At 47.5% G+C, this 18,576-nt stretch overlaps 1 protein-coding gene across 3 annotated transcripts; it reads left to right on the top strand.

The window, feature by feature from the left end:
• Positions 1-421: 421 nt before the first annotated feature.
• Positions 422-18,576, top strand: samd14 (sterile alpha motif domain containing 14). 3 transcript variants are annotated; one of them, XM_085455264.1, is made up of 11 exons: positions 422-509; positions 4,984-5,036; positions 8,436-8,599; positions 8,846-8,962; positions 9,036-9,222; positions 9,340-9,439; positions 9,731-9,799; positions 9,883-10,039; positions 17,736-17,858; positions 17,942-18,088; positions 18,251-18,576. In XM_085455264.1, the coding sequence occupies exons 2-11, from the start codon at positions 5,000-5,002 to the stop codon at positions 18,404-18,406; spliced, it is 1,257 nt and encodes a 418-aa protein (XP_085311390.1). In that variant the 5' UTR covers positions 422-509; positions 4,984-4,999; the 3' UTR covers positions 18,407-18,576. The 3 variants fall into 3 exon arrangements, with proteins under 3 accessions (XP_085311390.1, XP_085311392.1, XP_085311391.1); XM_085455266.1 differs by lacking the exon at positions 422-509 and adding an exon at positions 1,553-1,925; XM_085455265.1 differs by lacking the exon at positions 422-509 and having other exon boundaries at positions 4,163-5,036.

The raw sequence follows: 18,576 nt of genomic DNA, 5'->3' as shown, positions 1-18,576 counted from the left end.
CCCAACAATGATGCTGTTAGTCTCTGATCGGTTTTCTGTAGATTAATAAAAGATTTTTCATCATGGTCTTGATTTTAAGGTTTTATTTGTCATTTTCCTGAGTTTCTTTCTTCCTTGATGATTTCATGAATCTGATTTCTGTTTTGATTTTTAGCTGAAGACATGACGTCATGTTCTTCTGCCTCTCCGCTCTGCCTGCTTTTGCGCATCCCTCTCTCTCTTTTCTCCTCCTCCTCCTCGGTGTGTCTCAGCTGTCCTTGCTCCTCTCTCAGATGGAGGCTGCAGTGTTGTGCTGAGTAGCGGTGAGCCAGCATCTCTGCCTGCAGCCGTCAGCAGACCTACGTTTCCTGAAACAGGACACTACAGCACCCACAATCCTCTGCCTGAGCCCAGACTGTTGTTGGGCAGGAGCGAAGCCCCGTGGAATCCTGGGAGTCGCAGTCCAGAGAGAGAGACAGAGAGAGAGGGTGACGTGCCATGACAACAGTCAGAGGGAGAGAGACGCAGAGGTGAGTTCATGTTTGTTCCTCTTGTTTACCTCTCCTCTTCCTCTCCTCCTGTCTTCATCACTGCTGTCCGTTTCTCAGCCTCCATCTCTGCATGTCTTCTCTCCTGTCACACCTCCACCCTCCACCTCCTCCTGACTCGGGCTGACGGTGCATTTTCCTGCCGGAGCTCCAGCCTGCAGACACCGAACAGAGCTTTGACATCTGTGTGTGTGTGTGTGTGTCTGTTCTTGTGTGTGTGTGTGTGTGTGTGTGTGTGTGTGTGTGTGTGTGTGTGTGTGAGTGTCTGTTCGTGTGTGTGTGTGTGTGAGTGTCTGTTCGTGTGTGTGTGTGAGTGTCTGTTCGTGTGTGTGTGTGTGTGTGTGTGTGTGTGAGTGTCTGTTCTTGTGTGTGTGTGTGTGTGTGTGTGTGTGTGTGTGTGTGTGTGTGTGTGAGTGTCTGTTCGTGTGTGTGTGTGTGTGTGTGTGTGTGTGTGTGTGTGTGTGAGTGTCTGTTCTTGTGTGTGTGTGTGTGTGTGTGTGTGTGTGTGTGTGTGTGTGTGAGTGTCTGTTCTTGTGTGTGTGTGTGTGTGTGTGTGTGTGTGTGTCTGTTCTTGTGTGTGTGTGTGTGTGTGTGTGTGTGTGTGTGTGCCTGTTCTTGTGTGTGTGTGTGTGTGTGTCTGTTCTTGTGTGTGTGTGTGTGTGTGTGTCTGTTCTTGTGTGTGTGTGTGTGTGTGTGTGTGTGTGTGTGTGTGCCTGTTCTTGTGTGTGTGTGTGTGAGTGTCTGTTCTTGTGTGTGTGTGTGTGTGTGTGTGTGTGTGTGTGTGTGTCTGTTCTTGTGTGTGTGTGTGTGTGTGTGTCTGTGTGTGTGTGTCTGTTCTTGTGTGTGTGTGTGTGTGTGTGTCTGTTCTTGTGTGTGTGTGTGTGTGTGTGTGTGTGTGTGTGAGTGTCTGTTCTTGTGTGTGTGTGTGTGTGTGTGTGTGTGTGTGTGTGTGTCTGTTCTTGTGTGTGTGTGTGTGTGTGTGTGTGTGTGTGTGTGTGTCTGTTCTTGTGTGTGTGTGTGTGTGTGTGTGTGTGTGTGTGTGTGTGTGTGTCTGTTCTTGTGTGTGTGTGTGTGTGTGTGTGTGCCTGTTCTTGTGTGTGTGTGTGTGTGTGTGTGTGTGTGTGTGTGTGTGTGTGCCTGTTCTTGTGTGTGTGTGTGTGTGTGTGTGTGTGTGTGTGTCTGTTCTTGTGTGTGTGTGTGTGTGTGTGTGTGTGTGTGTGTGTGCCTGTTCTTGTGTGTGTGTGTGTGTGTGTGTGTGTGTGTGTGTGGACGTTGGTCAGTAGGGCCCCACTTTGGTTTCAGTGGTCTTAGGATCTCTGCTTCCTGCAGATGATGTGGTTCTTCTGGCATCATCGAGTGATGTCCTCCAGCTCTCAGTGAGGCAGTTTACAGCAAAAGGTGAGAAGCAGGTGGGGTGTGTGTTCAGGTGACATGGTTCATGGTTCACACCTACTGGCAGAACAAGCTGATAACCGGCCTCAGTACCAAATGCCCCACACCTGGATCCTGAAATGCCTAGAACTATACAAGAGAGCCTTCATCAGGAACCCTACAGCACAATTTACCATCAGGTGCGGGATCTACCAAGGAGATGCTCTGTCCCCACTGCTGTTCTGCATAGGCCTGAACCCCCTCAGTGAGATCACTGACAAGACTGGCTACGGATACCGACTACAGAGTGGAGCAGCTGTCAGTCACCTCCTGTACATGGATGCCATCAAGCTGTATGTGAACAGGACATGGATGAACTGATCCACACCACTGACATCGGAAAGTCAACTGGAGAAGTGTAGTCGGATGGTAACAAACAGAGGGAATGTAGTCAGAACTGATGGGATCGAACTACCAGAAGGCAACATTGCAGACATAGAGCACAGCTACAAGTACCTGGGGATCCCACAGGCAAATGGAAACCATGAAGACCCTGCTAGGAAAGTTGCAACCACTAAGTACCTGCAGAGGGTCAGGCAGGTCCTGAGGAGTCAGCTGAATGGTAAGAACAAGATCCGGGGTATCAACACCTACGCCCTGCCTGTGATCAGGTACCCTGCTGGGATAATAAGCTGGCCAAAGGAGGAGATAGAAGCCACTGACATCAATCCGAGGAAGCTCCTGACCATGCATGGAGGGTTTCACCCCAAGTCCAGCACCCTGAGGCTGTACGCTAAGCGGAAGGAAGATCAGAAAGATGACCCCAACCAACTGTGTGCTCAGTGAATACCTCAGGCAGCAGAAACCCAAGAAAGAGGAGAAACCATCATGGGACGACAGGCCCCTGCATGGTATGTACCACCGGCAGATAGAGGAGGTGGCTGACATGGGAGATGCCCCCAGGGTGATGGAGAATGACCGAGCTAAGATCCTGTGGGACTTCCAGATACAGACGGACAAAATGGTGGTGGCTAACCAACCGGACGTAGTGGTGGTAGACAAACAGATGAAGCCGGCCGTAGTGATCGATGTAGCGGTTCCCAATGACAGCAACAGGAAGAAGGAACACGAGAAGCAGGAGAAATACCAAGGGCTCAGAGAAGAGCTGGAGGAGATGTGGAGGGTGAAGATGACAGTGGTCCCAGTGGTAGTTGGAGCACTTGCTTCGTGTCCAGAACTTCATCAAGCTTTGAAACATTCAGAGTAAAGAAAGATATCTAATATAACAGCAATGTTTCTGTGTCTCCCCCTGGGTTGGTCTGACCTCACCTGTCTCACTTCTTTTAATGCACAGCACTAGTTTAGCACACACTGACACACTCAGCTCATAACTGTATTTATGTAGAGCACATTAGTTTTCACGTTGAAGCCCATAAATGTGTCGGTCAGACCATAAAGCTGACCTCCTGCACCCATCACAGGTGTTCTTCAGCAGACAGACTGCTCCTTTAACTTTATTTAACTTTTCACTAGCTGGGCCCACGTCCTCATTTTAGGATTGACAGCGTTTTAGTAGGTAAAGGTGAACGCTTGGACATGAACTGAGCTGCAGTTTGGGGAAGGCCTCGAAGGGGACTGGCGACGGCTCCCGAGCTGGCAGATCCCCATGTACTAAATATTTTGGCAAATACTCTTATCCTTAATGATAAGAAAACTGAAATTATGATTTTTGGTAGTAATGCCCTTCGTGCCAAACTTCGGGATGCCTTTAGTTTTCTCACTAGTTCTTTCTCTGACACTGTTAGGAATCTGGGTGTCTTATTTGACAGCTCATTTAAACTTGATAAACAAGTGTCTGCTGTTGTCAGATCCAGTTTTTACCAGCTTCGCCTTATTTCTAAGGCCAGGCACTATATCCCGTATAAAGACCTAGAAAAGCTCATCCACGCCTTTGTAACGTCAAGGCTAGATTACTGTAATTCACTTTATTGTGGTCTCCACTCTACCCTTTTACATAGATTACAGACAGTTCAGAATGCTGCAGCACGCATTCTAACTAAAACCAAGAAGTTTGCCCACATTACTCCTGTCCTTGCTGATCTGCACTGGTTGCCTGTCAAATATCGTATTCAATTTAAAATTTTGTTGTTTACTGTTAAAATTACCAATAACACTGCACCAAACTATCTTAAGGAACTTTTAAACCCATATGCTCCTGCTAGGGCGTTAAGGTCATCCTCGCAGTTACTGTTGGTTCAGCCCAGATCTCGACTGAAATCTAGAGGTGATCGATCGTTTGCTCTAGTTGCACTGGAGCTGTGGAACAATCTCCCGATTGGCATCCGGGCGTCTGATTCTATTCATTCTTTTAAATCACGGCTAAAAACATATCTTTTTAAACTTGCCTTTTCTACCAGTTAAATGCTGGCTTGTTTGCAGTGACCTATTGTATTAAATTCTCTGCTATCTTTCCATTATTGGTGTCTTTTATCATGGTGGTACAGTCTTACCTTGCTATAACCTATGTGCTGCAGTTTACTCTTATTGGTGGCTTTTATCTGTGAACATAATCCGTTACTTTTATGAATTTGATGTTAATGTGTGAACTGTTTTATTTTTTATTGTTTTATGTAAAGCACTTTGGTATGCCCAAGGCTTTTAAATGTGCTCTATAAATAAAGATTGTTGTTGTTGTAGAAAAGAAGAAATTAAAGAATTGAGAACAAGGAGGGAGGGAGGGGCACGTAAACAAGAATGAACAGTTGCAGAACTGAGGGAACCTATAGGGCACAGGTGTCGAACTCCAGGCCTCCAGGGCCGGTGTCCTGCAGGTTTTAGATGATTTAAATGGCTAAATTACCTCCTCAACATGTCTTGAAGTTCTCCAGAGGCCTGGTAATGAACTGATCACTTGATTCAGGTGTGTTGACCCAGGGTGATATGTAAAACCTACAGGACCCTCGAGGCCTGGAGTTTGACACCCCTGCTATAGGGCAACCGGAAGGAGCGTGTTTGGAGGCGTGGCCCTGCTCCTGAAATTCAGATACATAATCTCCAAAATGATTTGGTCTCTTCTTGTGCACAGATACTGCTGAGGAGCCATGTCTGCTGAACTCGACGATACCGACAGCGTGTTCGGTGAGTCTCTCTCACACACACCTGTGCACACACACACACGTGTGTGTGCACACGTGCGCACACACACACACGTGTGCACGCATGTGCACACACACACATGCGTACACACACACACACACATGTGTACACACACATACACGTGTGCACACACACACACGTGTGCACACACACACACACACACACACACACACACACACACACAGGAGTGGAGTGGTCCTTAAACAGACCTTTTTTCCCATTGCAAGTTTTTCCTCCTCCTGGAGGTTAAACTCCTCCACAGATGTTTCATAAGGCAGACAAATAAAAGTCACAGGAAATGAATCTGTTGGACTGTCAGCAAACATGCTGATGGACCCTGGTTGGATGGACCCTGTTTGGATGGACCCTGGTTGGATGGACCCTGGTTTGATGGACCCTGATTGGATGGACCCTGTTTGGATGGACCCTGGTTGGATGGACCCTGGTTGGATGGACCCTGGTTTGATGGACCCTGATTGGATGGACCCTGTTTGGATGGACCCTGATTGGATGGACCCTGTTTGGATGGATCCTGGTTGGATGGACCCTGTTTGGATGGACCCTGATTGGATGGACCCTGTTTGGATGGATCCTGGTTGGATGGACCCTGTTTGGATGGACCCTGGTTTGATGGACCCTGTTTGGATGGACCCTGGTTTGATGGACCCTGTTTGGATGGACCCTGGTTTGATGGACCCTGATTGGATGGACCCTGTTTGGATGGACCCTGATTGGATGGACCCTGATTGGATGGACCCTGTTTGGATGGATCCTGGTTGGATGGACCCTGTTTGGATGGACCCTGTTTGGATGGATCCTGGTTTGATGGACCCTGTTTGGATGGATCCTGGTTTGATGGACCCTGTTTGGATGGACCCTGGTTGGATGGACCCTGGTTTGATGGACCCTGATTGGATGGACCCTGTTTGGATGGACCCTGTTTGGATGGATCCTGGTTGGATGGACCCTGATTGGATGGACCCTGTTTGGATGGATCCTGGTTGGATGGACCCTGTTTGGATGGACCCTGGTTTGATGGACCCTGTTTGGATGGATCCTGGTTGGATGGACCCTGATTGGATGGACCCTGTTTGGATGGATCCTGGTTGGATGGACCCTGTTTGGATGGATCCTGGTTGGATGGACCCTGTTTGGATGGACCCTGATTGGATGGACCCTGTTTGGATGGATCCTGGTTGGATGGACCCTGTTTGGATGGATCCTGGTTGGATGGACCCTGTTTGGATAGACCCTGGTTGGATGAACCCTGTTTGGATGGACCCTGGTTTGATGGACCCTGGTTCTGAATTCTGTTTCCTGTTTGATCAAAATCCGAGTTAAAGAATCAAACATGAAAGCGGCTGAAGGTTTCTTATTCTTTGTTCCCCCTTTTTCTAATATCATCTGACTCCCTCCTCACCCCCTCACCTTCCTCTAATATCATTTACTCTCTCCCCTGATCCCTCCCCCACCTCCATTCCTCCATCCTCTGCTCCATTAAATCTTTATTTTCTCCCTCTCTGTCACCTGGATTGAATGTTTCTGCACCAAATCCTCCATTTCCTCTCCTCCCCCTCCCCTCATCATCACTTTAACTCCTTCTCTCTCCCCCCTGGGAAATAAACTGCCGTCAGTTCAGTGTGGGGGAGGAGAGGCAGGAAGCCTGTATGATCATGTTAAGACGGACTGAAGACGTGCGATAACTGTCACCAGCATCACTGACAGAAAGCAGAGAAACCATGCTGATTATAAAACTGAAATTGTGCTGGCTTTAACCTTTTTAATCCAAATGTAAGGTAAACGTACCTTTTTTAAAAATCTACCAGATTTCACAAACAGCAGATCGAACACTGCAAACACAAAGATCACAGATCGCCACTCAGACTTTTACGTTGTGTCAGGTCACATGACCTCTGTCCTTCTTTTTTCTTCTGTTAGTCTTTGATATCAAACTTTTTATGTCCTCTTTTTTCCTTCAGCCACAGCGACTGTTTCGGGGAAAACAACAGTAACTGCCTCGGTGCTGGTGCTGTGCAATACTGCAAATTTTGGTATTGATCTGATGCCAAGTAATTTAAGAGCAGTATTGGCGATAGCAATACTGATACCGATACTTTTTGCCAATTCAGGGAGCTTATGTAGGGGAGTGTCATGATTTATGAACCCCAGCACAACAGCGTTGTGTTTTAACCATCCACACTAATTAGTTAACAAAGTTTTCTTATGTATTGATACCGTTTGTTTGGAGACCTGGGATGTAAATGTGCCTGGGACTTTGCATCTGTTGTTTGAATGTGTTATAGGCTTAATTGACATGGTGATATTTTTCCATTTAAAAAACAAAGTTAACAAAATGTATTTAACACAGTTCAGTGGGATACAGTGAGGTTAGGTTAACTGGTGATTCTAAATTGCCCATAAGTGTGAATGATTGGCTGTCTCTCTGTGTTAGCCCTCCGAGAGTCTGGCAACCTGTCCAGGCTGTGCCCCGCCTCTCTCCCTACGACAGCTGGGATAGGCTCCAGCATGATGGTCAGTGTGTTGAATATTTGATGGACTCCTGATGGGGTGAGTGGGAGGAGGAAGAGGAGCTGATTATGTTGAACAAGCTTCAGCATCATCACAAAAACTGCAGCTTGAAATCTTCACTCACCATCAGTCCATCACCCACCCATGTACATCCATCCATCATCCATCCACCCATCATCTATTCATCATCCACCATTCATTACTGCATTTTCATGGTGAACACCTTCCACTGCTGTGAGTAAAGCTCTAGAAATCCACTTTGAAACCAGTGTAAACACAGTCAGAATCTGCCTTAGAGTCTGTCTGTTTGTAGGGCTCCTTCAGGTTCACTCTGATCCACAGAGGTTTGTCTGAACATGAGTGGGAAACTTCAGACAGGAGCTCCTCACAGCAAGTTCAGTTGCTCTGATCTGGGTCCTGATGATGTCATTGGAACAGTCAATCACTGGGCGACCTCTCTCTACAGGTCGTCTTTTAGCCATAACACCTTTTTTTTAAGAAGGAAACCTGAATATTTATCCTGCACGGATCATTGGGGCGATCGTGGCTCAAGAGTTGGGAGTTCGTCTTGTAATCGGAAGGTTGATGGTTCGAGCCCCGGCTTGGACAGTCTCGGTTGTTGTGTCTTTGGGCAAGACACTTCACCCGTTGCCTACTGGTGGTGGTCAGAGGGGCCGGTGGCGCCAGTGTCCGGCAGCCTCGCCTCTGTCAGTGCGCCCCAGGGCAGCTGTGGCTACAATGTAGCTGCCGTCACCAGTGTGTGGAACCATTCTGGATCAATAACAAGGTCAAAGTTCATTCAGTGCCTGCCTCACATTTACACTCTTGTGTGTGTGTGTGTGGGTGTTTCAGACCTGAACGAGGCGATCCCAGAGACAGAGCTGCTGGATAACAGCATCCAGAAAGGCCGCGCCCAGCTGTCTGTCAAAACACGGAGACAACGCCCGTCCAGGTCCCGTTACCGAGACAGCATTAGCTCAACGGAGGGCGACGACTGCCTCGACAGAAAGGTGGAGGTCAGTGAGATGCATCTAAATATTTTAGAGAATTAAATGACAAAGATGTTGAAACAATAACATTTTAGATGCACAATAACATTAGATGCACATCACAGCCAGTGATGTCATCAGCACTAAGAGGAACTTAAAATTATTAATTTAGTTTTTAATTTTAAAGTATTTTGTTAAATTCCTGAGATCATTTCATTGTTAGATTATTCCGTTTCTGGTGTGTGATGAAATCTAGTGTGTCTATCATTCCAGGACAGTCCGTTGCACTCTGCCCGCTCGCCTCTCCACCTGGCGATGCGAGGGTCCTCCCCCTCCCCTGATTCGCTGCTGTCAGCTAGAAGCCCTGGATTCTCCTTCGACACGTCGCTGGTGAGTTCACCGAGCTCACATCAGGTTTTAAAAAGTAAAAGAAAACAAGTTTCATTGTCCTTTCGTTTTTCAGGTCCGTCGCTCGCCAGAGGACGGAGGCTTGTCATTGGCTGGTCCACCTCGGGGGCGGTACCATCAGCTGACCAATGCAACTTCTCAAGAGGCCCTGGTTACTCCCAGCAGCTCACCATCTAAATCCTGTCCCTCCTCCGACTGCTCACCTGTCTACATGAGGAGGAACAGAAGGCCCGACAGTGAAGGTGCACACCTGCAAACACCGGAAAACACACACATATAACAAACACTCGCTTCCTGTGAGATCTGATTGACATATAATGTTGCACAGATGCTAACGAGTGTGTGTGTGTGTGTGTCAGTGTTGGTCTCTGATACAAGTCGAGACACGAGTCCAGCTGATCCCGGCAGTCCGACCGTCATCTTCGACAAGAAAACCAAAAGACGCTTCCTGGACCTGGGGTGAGATGCACACACATGTTGGTCTTAGTGTATTTGTGAGGACCCAATCAGTTTACAGTAACCTGAAGGTAAAAACATCAAAAACAAGAAGATGATCCATTTACTGAACCATCCAGTCACAGCGGCCTTTCCCAGTCCTGATCAGCTCTGACTTCACTTTTCCAGGTGTTTTAAACTATATTTAATATTCGTGACTGATGAGGTCATTTATGTTGAATCCTTCATCCAAGGTCCCCGCAGTCAGCACAAATGTTTCTGCACCTTTGACTGTTGTCCCCGTGTCTTTCACAGGGTGACTCTGAGGCGTTCATACATCAGAGTGAGGAAAGATAAATCCAACAGGCTCTCTGTGGGCAGCAGGTGGCTCCACCACACACATCATTTAAGAGGACGAACATGTGTTTTTATGCGTTTCCTGTCCTGACGCTGTCCTCTGTCCTCAGAGAGCCGTCTGAGAGTCCATCCCGTTCCTCCGGATCCTTCATCTCCTTCTCCTGGTTCACCGAAGGACGGGGGTCGATCTCCTCCTCCGGTACTCCGCCCTGCTCCCCCAAAATTCCACCGCTGAGCTCCCCGAGACCGCGCAAGTCTCACTCCCAGGTATGAGACAAACACAGCGTTATGTACGGTGGCTCGAAAGTGCAAAACAAACCAACAAACAGAAACAGAGAAGGGGCTGGTAACATCAGTGTTAACAAAGGAAATTCATATGCAGTGGCGGTCCTAGCCTGTTTGGCGCCCTGGGCGAACACTCCCTCTGGTGCCCCCCCCCCCACACACACACACACACACACACACATATGAAGAGAGAGAGAAATGCATAGTGTGCAAACGGCTACTAAACAGACATCATAATTCGTCATACAATGAGAACAGGACAAATCAACAATTGACCCTGACTAATTAATATTATATTATTGTATATATTGTTTGGAGTTTAGTCTGTTACTATTTTTACCATTTCTTCTTGGAGCAACTGTAACCCACATAATTTCCTTATTGATTAAGAAAGTATTCTGATTCTTAATGTTTCAGGATGACCTGCCATTATCCAGTCACCCATCTGCTTACCTGCATCTTTTTCTCGTTTCTCCTTGTAGGAGCCATAATTAAATGTATTGAATTTTAATGATCACTGGGTTTTCATTTGTTTGGTTGCTATGGTGATGTGTAACAGGAGTCACGTGGGTGCTAGCGGTGACACTAAGAGGGCGTTGTCAGTCTGTCTCTCACTGGTTTGATTTTGACAGAGAGGAGGGCGGGTAGCCGTAGTTTTTGTTGACCGCAGCACAATGAGTTTCCCCTTGTTGCGTTAGAGCCTGTGATGTAGAGTTTGAATCGCGAGCCGATCACATGCTCTGTAAACTTTTCAAGCATTTTAATAAACAAGCAAGCAATTCCACCTCTGGCATTATTGCGTAAAGTTGACAGCGCGTCAGGCAAATAGGCGGGCTCCATCCCCGGCCTCCAGCGACTGTGGAAGTCGCTACACTCCTCCTCTTTTCTCTGTTTTTAAACTTTAAAAACAGGTTGTGTGTGAGACTTTAAATCAACAAAATATAAAATATAGATTTTAAATTGTTATTGATCCCTTTATTATAAATCTGTATCAGGATGTCTGGTGTTTTCGTGTTGTTGGTTTGTTTGTTGTTTTTATTTTGTTTTATTTTGCGAGTTGGTTATTAGATGCTGCTGCAGCCAGCCAGAGAATCCCCCGCCGCCCCGCCCTCTCCTCTCTGCGCCGCAAGCAGCAGGCGCACCTCGCAAACGGAGGGCGCCCTTACTCCCAGCAAATGGGCGATAGAAAACCGATCGGTGCCTATGCCATTCCCAGTATGCGCTGGCATGACACCGGGGCAGCATGAGTACGAGCAGGTTTTTTTTTGCCGATGCCCATGATGCTGCCCCCCACCACGATGCCGCCCCGGGCAACCGCCCGTGTCGCCCGTATCTAAAACCGCTACTGATCATATTTCTGGGTATGAACTCTACATTCAAGTTCAAGTTCAAGGTTCTTTATTTGTCACATGCATAGTTATACAAGTATAACACACAGTGAAATGTAGCCTGACACGCTCCTCGACATGTGCAAAATTTGGGGGGGAGGGGGGTAGAGGAAGAACATTATATATATATATATACATACATATAGTATATACACTGGGTGAATGTGCAGTAGTAGCAGCAAGCAGGTGAATTCTGTACATTAATATGAATAGACATCTGACTATTTTACAGGATAGACAATATAAAGATATTTAAAATTAAAGGAATTGAAATGTACATTGTGCCTTGGTTTAGTGTCTGGAAGAGTCCTGTCTCAGTCAGTTATAGATGATGTGAGAGGGCGGGTGTGTGTGTTTAGGGCACGGATGGCTTGGGGATAGAAGCTCCTCTTGAGTCTCTCTGTCCTTGCCCGGAAGATGCGGAACCTTCTACCAGATTGCAGAAGTTGGAACAGTTTGTTGCCAGGATGGGACGGGTCCTTCAGTATCTGCTCTAGTCCGGCATCTCCTGGTGTAGGTGTCCTGAAGCGGGGGGAGAGCAATCCTGCAGCAGCGTTCTGCTGTACGGATCACTCTCTGGAGAGCTTTTTGGTCCTTCACACAGCTGTTCCCGAACCACGATGTCATGTTCTGTGTGAGGATGCTCTCCACAGCGCCTGTATAGAAAATCCTGAGGATCTTTGGAGAGACCCTGAACTTCCTCAGTTGTCGTAGGTGATACAGGCGCTGCCTAGCCTTTTTGGTCTGGACCTGAATGTGGGCAGCCCATGTCAGGTCTGAGGAGATGTGGACACCAAGATACTTGAAGGACTGCACCCTCTCCACTGGAGCTCGATTGATGATAATGGGCTTGTAGTCTCTGTGCTGACCCCTTCTGAAGTCCACCACCAGCTCCTTGGTCTTGCTGACGTTCAGCTGGAGGTGGTTGTCCTGGCACCACGATGCCAGATTCTTCACTTCATCCATGTAGGCCGCCTCATCGTTGTTGGAGATGGCACCCAACACCACTGTGTCGTCAGCAAACTTCACAATGGTGTTGGAGCCATGGGTGGCCACACAGTCTGAAGTGTAGAGGGAGTAGAGCAGTGGCGAGAGGACACATCCCTGAGGTGCTCCTGTGTTGATGGTGATGCTGTTGGAGAAGCACCTGCCCACCCTCACCACCTGAGTTCTGCCAGTGAGGAAGTCCAACACCCATGCACACAGACGGCTGTTAAGTCCCAGATCCCTCAGCTTTGTGAACAGTCTGCAGGGCACTATTGTGTTAAACGCTGAACTGTAATCAACAAACAGCATTCGCACATAGTTACCCTGTTTCTTGTCCACGTGGCTGAGAGTGGTGTGTAGGACGTGGGCGATGGCATCCTCTGTGGATCTGTTGGATCTGTAGGCGAACTGCAGCGGATCTGTGGTGTCTGGGATGGAGGAGGAGATGATGTTCTTCAGCAGCCTCTCAAACATATTGTCACATTAAATAAAGATTTTGAACCCTTGAAGTTGGAAAGAATTGGGTCCAGTCATCCATGACAGAAAACTCTTCATGCTGCAACCATCAAAGTCTTTATAGACTTCCTGTTTCAGGGACTGGGATTCAGTTTACTCAAAACCAGGAGATGTTGTTCCAACCCTTTCCATAAAACGAAGGATTTCTTTGTTATCCATGAAAAGGCTCCTCAGAGCCACCGCTGTAAGTGACCTTTCTCTTTTTCAGATTTGTTTTCACTCATCATCAATGAACAATGCAAGCATGCATGCACAGAAGCCGGCTGAAATTCTGCTTTTTTCACTCGCTGGGTCCACGTCCTCATCTTAGGTTTGCCAGCGTTTTTAAAGGTGAATGGCTTAGACATGAAGTGAGCTGCAGTTTGGGAAGTCCTCAGAGGGGACTGGGGGCGGCTCCCGGGCCTGGCTGATCCCTGTATAGTAATGAGAAGTGACGAAGTAAAAAAGGGTGGGACAAGAAAATGAGAACGAACAGCTTGTAGCCTGTTTGGTCCCGCTCCGGAAATTCAGATACTTTATGTCCAATTAAGCTGATTACAGGTTTATGTTAGAGCTTTTCTTTGATGTTAGAGGGTTTTGATTATAAACTCTGCAGATGAAGATGAGGAGGAGGAGGCAAAGGATTTCAAACCTGCAGATAAACCAGTGGTTTCCTCAGCAGCTTTGGGCCTGATGTCAGAAGGACACAGGAGGATTTTCCAGCCTGTGAACTGTGAGAGGAGCAGCAACTGTCTGCAGGACAGTCACAATCTCACTGGGAATTCAACAGCGCTTGTCCTTTAATAAACACACTTTCACCAACCTTACAGCTGCTGTCTCATCATACATGAAGCAAGCAGTGTTCATACAACCCGTAAGGTCCATGTGTGAGCATGTTTCTCCCACGCTCTACAGAGGGCAGCGGTGCACACGGTGCACATCACTAAACATGAACTTAGGCTCTCCTAAAGAGACGCCACACAATCAGGACTGTTTCAGAAAAAGAGTGAGGAGCAAGAACCTCCTGAAGCTGACCGAGGTCCTGTTTAGTTTGTCCAGAGTGAGAGCTGCCTCAGCTGCACACCTCGATCACACCTGACGGGTGGAAAACAGCATCGTGGCTCAGCCTGCTGCAGTCAGTCTGCAGTGCTGTTGGGTTGTAAAGTTGTTCATGCAGTCAGGTTGGGATTATCTGAGCCGAGGACAAGCTATCAACAATCAAAGAAATCTATCAGCGTCTGTTAGAGCAGCTGCGTCTTCACTCAGTTGCTGTTTGATTTGATGAGACTGAAGATAAAATAAAGCGACCTCAGCAGCGTTGTCTCTGGGCGTCGCCCTGAAACACAACGAGGGGCTCAGTACTCTGCTGGCAGCAGGACAGGAGTCAGTCAGCTGTTTTAGTGGGTTATTCATTAAAAACACTTTCAGAGTGAAACATGTGAGCAGTCTCTGAGAGAGGACATGAACAACGTTCCCACAAAACGTCACAGCAGCACACGCGTGACATATTCCATCTGAATGTAGCTGTGTTAGCTGTGCACACAGTGTCAGGTTACAGAGTGAGTGTGTGTGTTAGTATTGATTTTACTCGTGTTGGCTGACAGACAGTCACATGATCACACAGCTGTGGTTGATGATAAATGTTCTGCAGCCTGGAGGAAGTTGTTCTTGATCCCTGTTTTCTCGTTAAGGCTCTCTCTGCTCACCATCACAGCTCAGAGGAAGGAGCTGCTAATGGCTCTGATAGGCTGTGTGTGTGTGTGTGTGTGTGTGTGTGTGTGTGTGTGTGTGTGTGTGTGTGTGTGTGTGTGTGTGTGTGTAACTTGTCATCACCAATGATCAAAGACTGTTGATCAATGATCAATCACCAGTGGTGCTAGTTTAAGTCATTGTGCAGATGTTTATAAGGTTGGAAACCTGCAGTCAGCTGAGACTGAAGAAGTCACATGATGAAATGTTTCTCCGTCCAGAAGAACAGAATCAACTTTTGAGGATTTCCTTACCTGGATGATTAAGCATCCTATCTGCATGTCTTTGGAGTGTGGGTGGAGGCCGGAGTACCCGCAGACAACCCATGCAAACACTGGGAGAACATGCACCACAGCACTGTGTAAAAAAAAAAATAAAAAAATCCCTTAGTCATTCTTGATCACTGCTTTGTCCGTCTGTATCTGGAAGTCCCACAGGATCTTAGCTCATTCTCCACCACCCTCCCATTCGTCTCCCATTTTGACCTCCGGACTTCCAGGCCATACTCGGCACAGATGTTTCTGTACACCAGAGCTTCCCAAAGTGTGGGGCCCGCCCCCTAGGGGGATGCAGAGCCATTGCAGGGGGTGCGCGGTATGAAAAGGAAAAAATAAATAAATAAATGCTTGGACACTGCTAGCATAATGGACAGGTTTTTAATGGGGCTCCCACACAAACGCAAAGCAGGAGATGAAGCATCGCTGAACATGTTTCCAAACCAACTTCATTTTAAGCCAAAGAAAATATGGCGACGCAAATCTGTCCTTTGGTTTCACCTGCACAGGTGCCGAGGTAGGTCTCCCTGCAGGTTTCCCCTTCATCGGGAGCAGCGCTGGGCTGTTTAAATCACAGACAAACAGTCTCTCACAGCTGTTTATGTTTTTAAACCCATTTTGCACAGAGAGGCATTTTTTGAAAAATGTATTGACAGCAATGTTGAATATTATTACACAGGAAAAAACAACCACATGTAAAATAATGACACCGTGACGCCTCTGCCTTTGTAAATGGAGGGACAGTAACTGTGTGTATGTAAGCGTGTAAAACCTGCAGACAGTCAGATTAACAGTATTTTGTCTCTCTGTCATTCTGCAATTCATCTCATGTAAACAATAACATGGCCACAGCGTGACGTGGAAAAAGGCGCATACCTTTGACGTTGCGTGACAAACTCTGTATTCCTTGACCACACGTAAACGCAATAAAGGAGTTTTAAAAATCTCAGTTTTCAGTGATTCGAAATGCCGTTTACGTGGACGAAACAGCTGCGTGTAGGTGCGGACGTAGCGTAAAAGAGTTAGTAGTTTATTTCCTTACTGCCTGTAATTTATTGCAGGTTACTTGTATTTGTTTAATTGTTTACTAAATGTTTGAGGTGTGAAATAAACCACAATGGGGCAAAATATGGGCGTGTGTGGTTGGAGGATGTGTTTGTGCCGGGGGGGTAAAACAAAGGGGGGCCTAGCAAAAAAAGGGAACCACTGCTGTACACTATGCCGACCACTTAGTCGTTTCTGGTCCAAACTCGTCTTCATTTCCTAAACTCAAACAAACACAGCGTCATCACTGGGAGTTAAAAACTGAGAGTTAACTTCCAGGCATCCATGAAAACCAGGATTAATGAAGTTTAACGGCATTAGGTTAGCAGGAAGTTAGCTCGCTAGTTTCCATCTAAAAATGATACACCCTTGTCTGAGTGAGACATTTCTGAAACAAATTCAAGCGTACAGCTCTGCTATCACTTCCAACACAAATGGAGACAGAAAAGTAAACAGCAGTGATGTTTGTAGGGTTACTGACGTTGGGCTAGCTGCTATATAATGATGTGCTACGTAATCGCTAGCGACACAGCTATGTTAGCATAGCATAAACAGATTCACACAGTGAAGCTGGAGGATGAACTTTTTTCCCCACAATAAAAGTTAACATGAGGGTTCCTGGTGCACTTACACAGCAGGAAAAGGATGCTGTAAATTTCAGTTGGGGAAACACCTGAAATAATGCATCCACAGTACACAATTCCTGATATCTATCTTCATGCACCCGTTCAAATGTTTCTTAGATTCGAGTGATTCTTTTCCATCCCGATCTGAGCTGCAGTCACATAGTAAGGTTTTAAAAACTGAGCTTTAAACTGCTGCAGATGAAGAGAGCTGACAAAATCAGAGAGGCCAACAACGTGACATTGTTCAAATTAAACAGACCAAAGCATTCAGTCACATTGGTGCCGTGTAGGACCTGGATGCAGGGTTTATATGTCATTGTTTAACAGCTGTGCCCTTGTGCTCAGAGCTTGTTCTTGTGCTGCCATGATTAGTGCCTCTGTGCTGTCCTTCAGTCCAGCTTAGTCCAGCCACTGGTAGGATTTCTGGATGTCAGCCACCTCCTCTATCTGCCGGTGGTACATACCATGCAAGGGCCTGTCCTTCTATGGTCGGTTGGAGCCATCTTCCTGATGTATTCGCGGATGTTTGTTGTCTCATCCCGGACTGTGGTGCTGACACTCACCAGTCCAGCGCCTCCTTCCTTCCCCTTGCATACAGCCTCAGGGCGCTGGACTTGGGGTGAAACCCTCCATGCATGCTCAGGAGCTTCCTGTTCTTGCATCAGCTCCTTTGGCCAGCTTAGTCGTCGTCGAGTTGAACTTCCTGCTCTTAAGCCTGATCATGCTGCTGTAATCTGCAAGCCGCTTTGTAACCCACCTTCCATGCTATGTCTGAGATAGTCAGAGTGGTGTCTGTGCGTGCTCTTCCTTTACATTTTCACACATGCTGAGGTCTGTGGTCAAATATAGCTGACTGCAGATGGACACAGCGCTGTGTTTCTGAGAGCTGAGAAACAGGACAGAAGGTGAGATAATCGCTCGCAATGCGAAGAGGGTGGGTCATACTGAGGGGAGCGATGGAGGCAACAACCACTCGATGAAGAACACCAAATATCTGAGGGGGACTGTTACCAAGGCAACCAACCACGTGACCAGCTGTCTGCTGGTGCTCGTAGCTGCGGTTGTAGTTTTAGTGAAATAATGCTGAAGTAACGTCTCTGTGTTCTCCCCACAGGAGTCGGCTCTCAGTGAGGAGTTCTCTCCTCCTCACACCTCCTCCTCCACCTCTCCTCCCATTGACTCCTCTTCCTCCAGGTCCTCCCATCCCTACCACACCCTGTCCCAGTCCTCCGATGAGGTAACACACTCGCCACCTCAAACACCAAAACGTTGTCATCTACTCACCTGTGGCTCACTGTGCTCCCTCCTCCTCTTCCTCAGCCCTGCGATGAACCCCACTCGTCCTGGACGACTCAGCAGGTGTGTCAGTGGCTCCGAGGACTCAACATGGAGCAGTACGTTCCGGAATTCAGTGCTAGAGACATCGACGGGCAGCAGCTGCTGCAGATGGACGGCAGCAAACTGAAGGTGAGGATGAGGAGGAAGAACAGGACTTCCTGAGAGACTCTGTCATAGCCGTAGTCTTAGATAAGGCTGACTGACACAGCTTGCAAAGGTTACACGTAAAGTCAATTACAATACTGAACTGTTTGGAGACCATAACTGGAGCTGTCCTCCCGTCCTCTGCAGGGTCTGGGCGTGCTCAGTTCGTCTGATCGCAGCGCGCTGAAGCGCCGCATCAAAGATGTTCAAAGTGCAGCAGAGAAGGAGAAAAAAGCTCTGGACAAGCTGGAGAAACAGAAGGAAAAGCAGCGCCGGAAGGACCAGGAGCAGCGCAGGAACTGAGCCCCGCCACCAGAGGGAGGCAGAGGACAGTGAGAGGAGAGCTGTGCGATGAAGAGAACAGGATTTCTGCCGCAGGGAAGGTTTGACATGACAAACAATTCCTGGAAAAGCTGCAATTCCATGATCATAAGACATCTCCAGGCCTGGAAAAGTTAAACTGAAGTTTACTG

This window comes from Copadichromis virginalis, linkage group LG4, assembly GCF_057382275.1.
Source record: "Copadichromis virginalis isolate Kocher_CV1m ecotype Utaka linkage group LG4, C_Virginalis_male_GT1.1, whole genome shotgun sequence".
NCBI lineage: Eukaryota > Metazoa > Chordata > Actinopteri > Cichliformes > Cichlidae > Copadichromis > Copadichromis virginalis.
The sequence above is the reverse complement of the archived record's forward strand: the minus strand, read 5'-3'. Positions and strand labels throughout refer to the sequence as shown.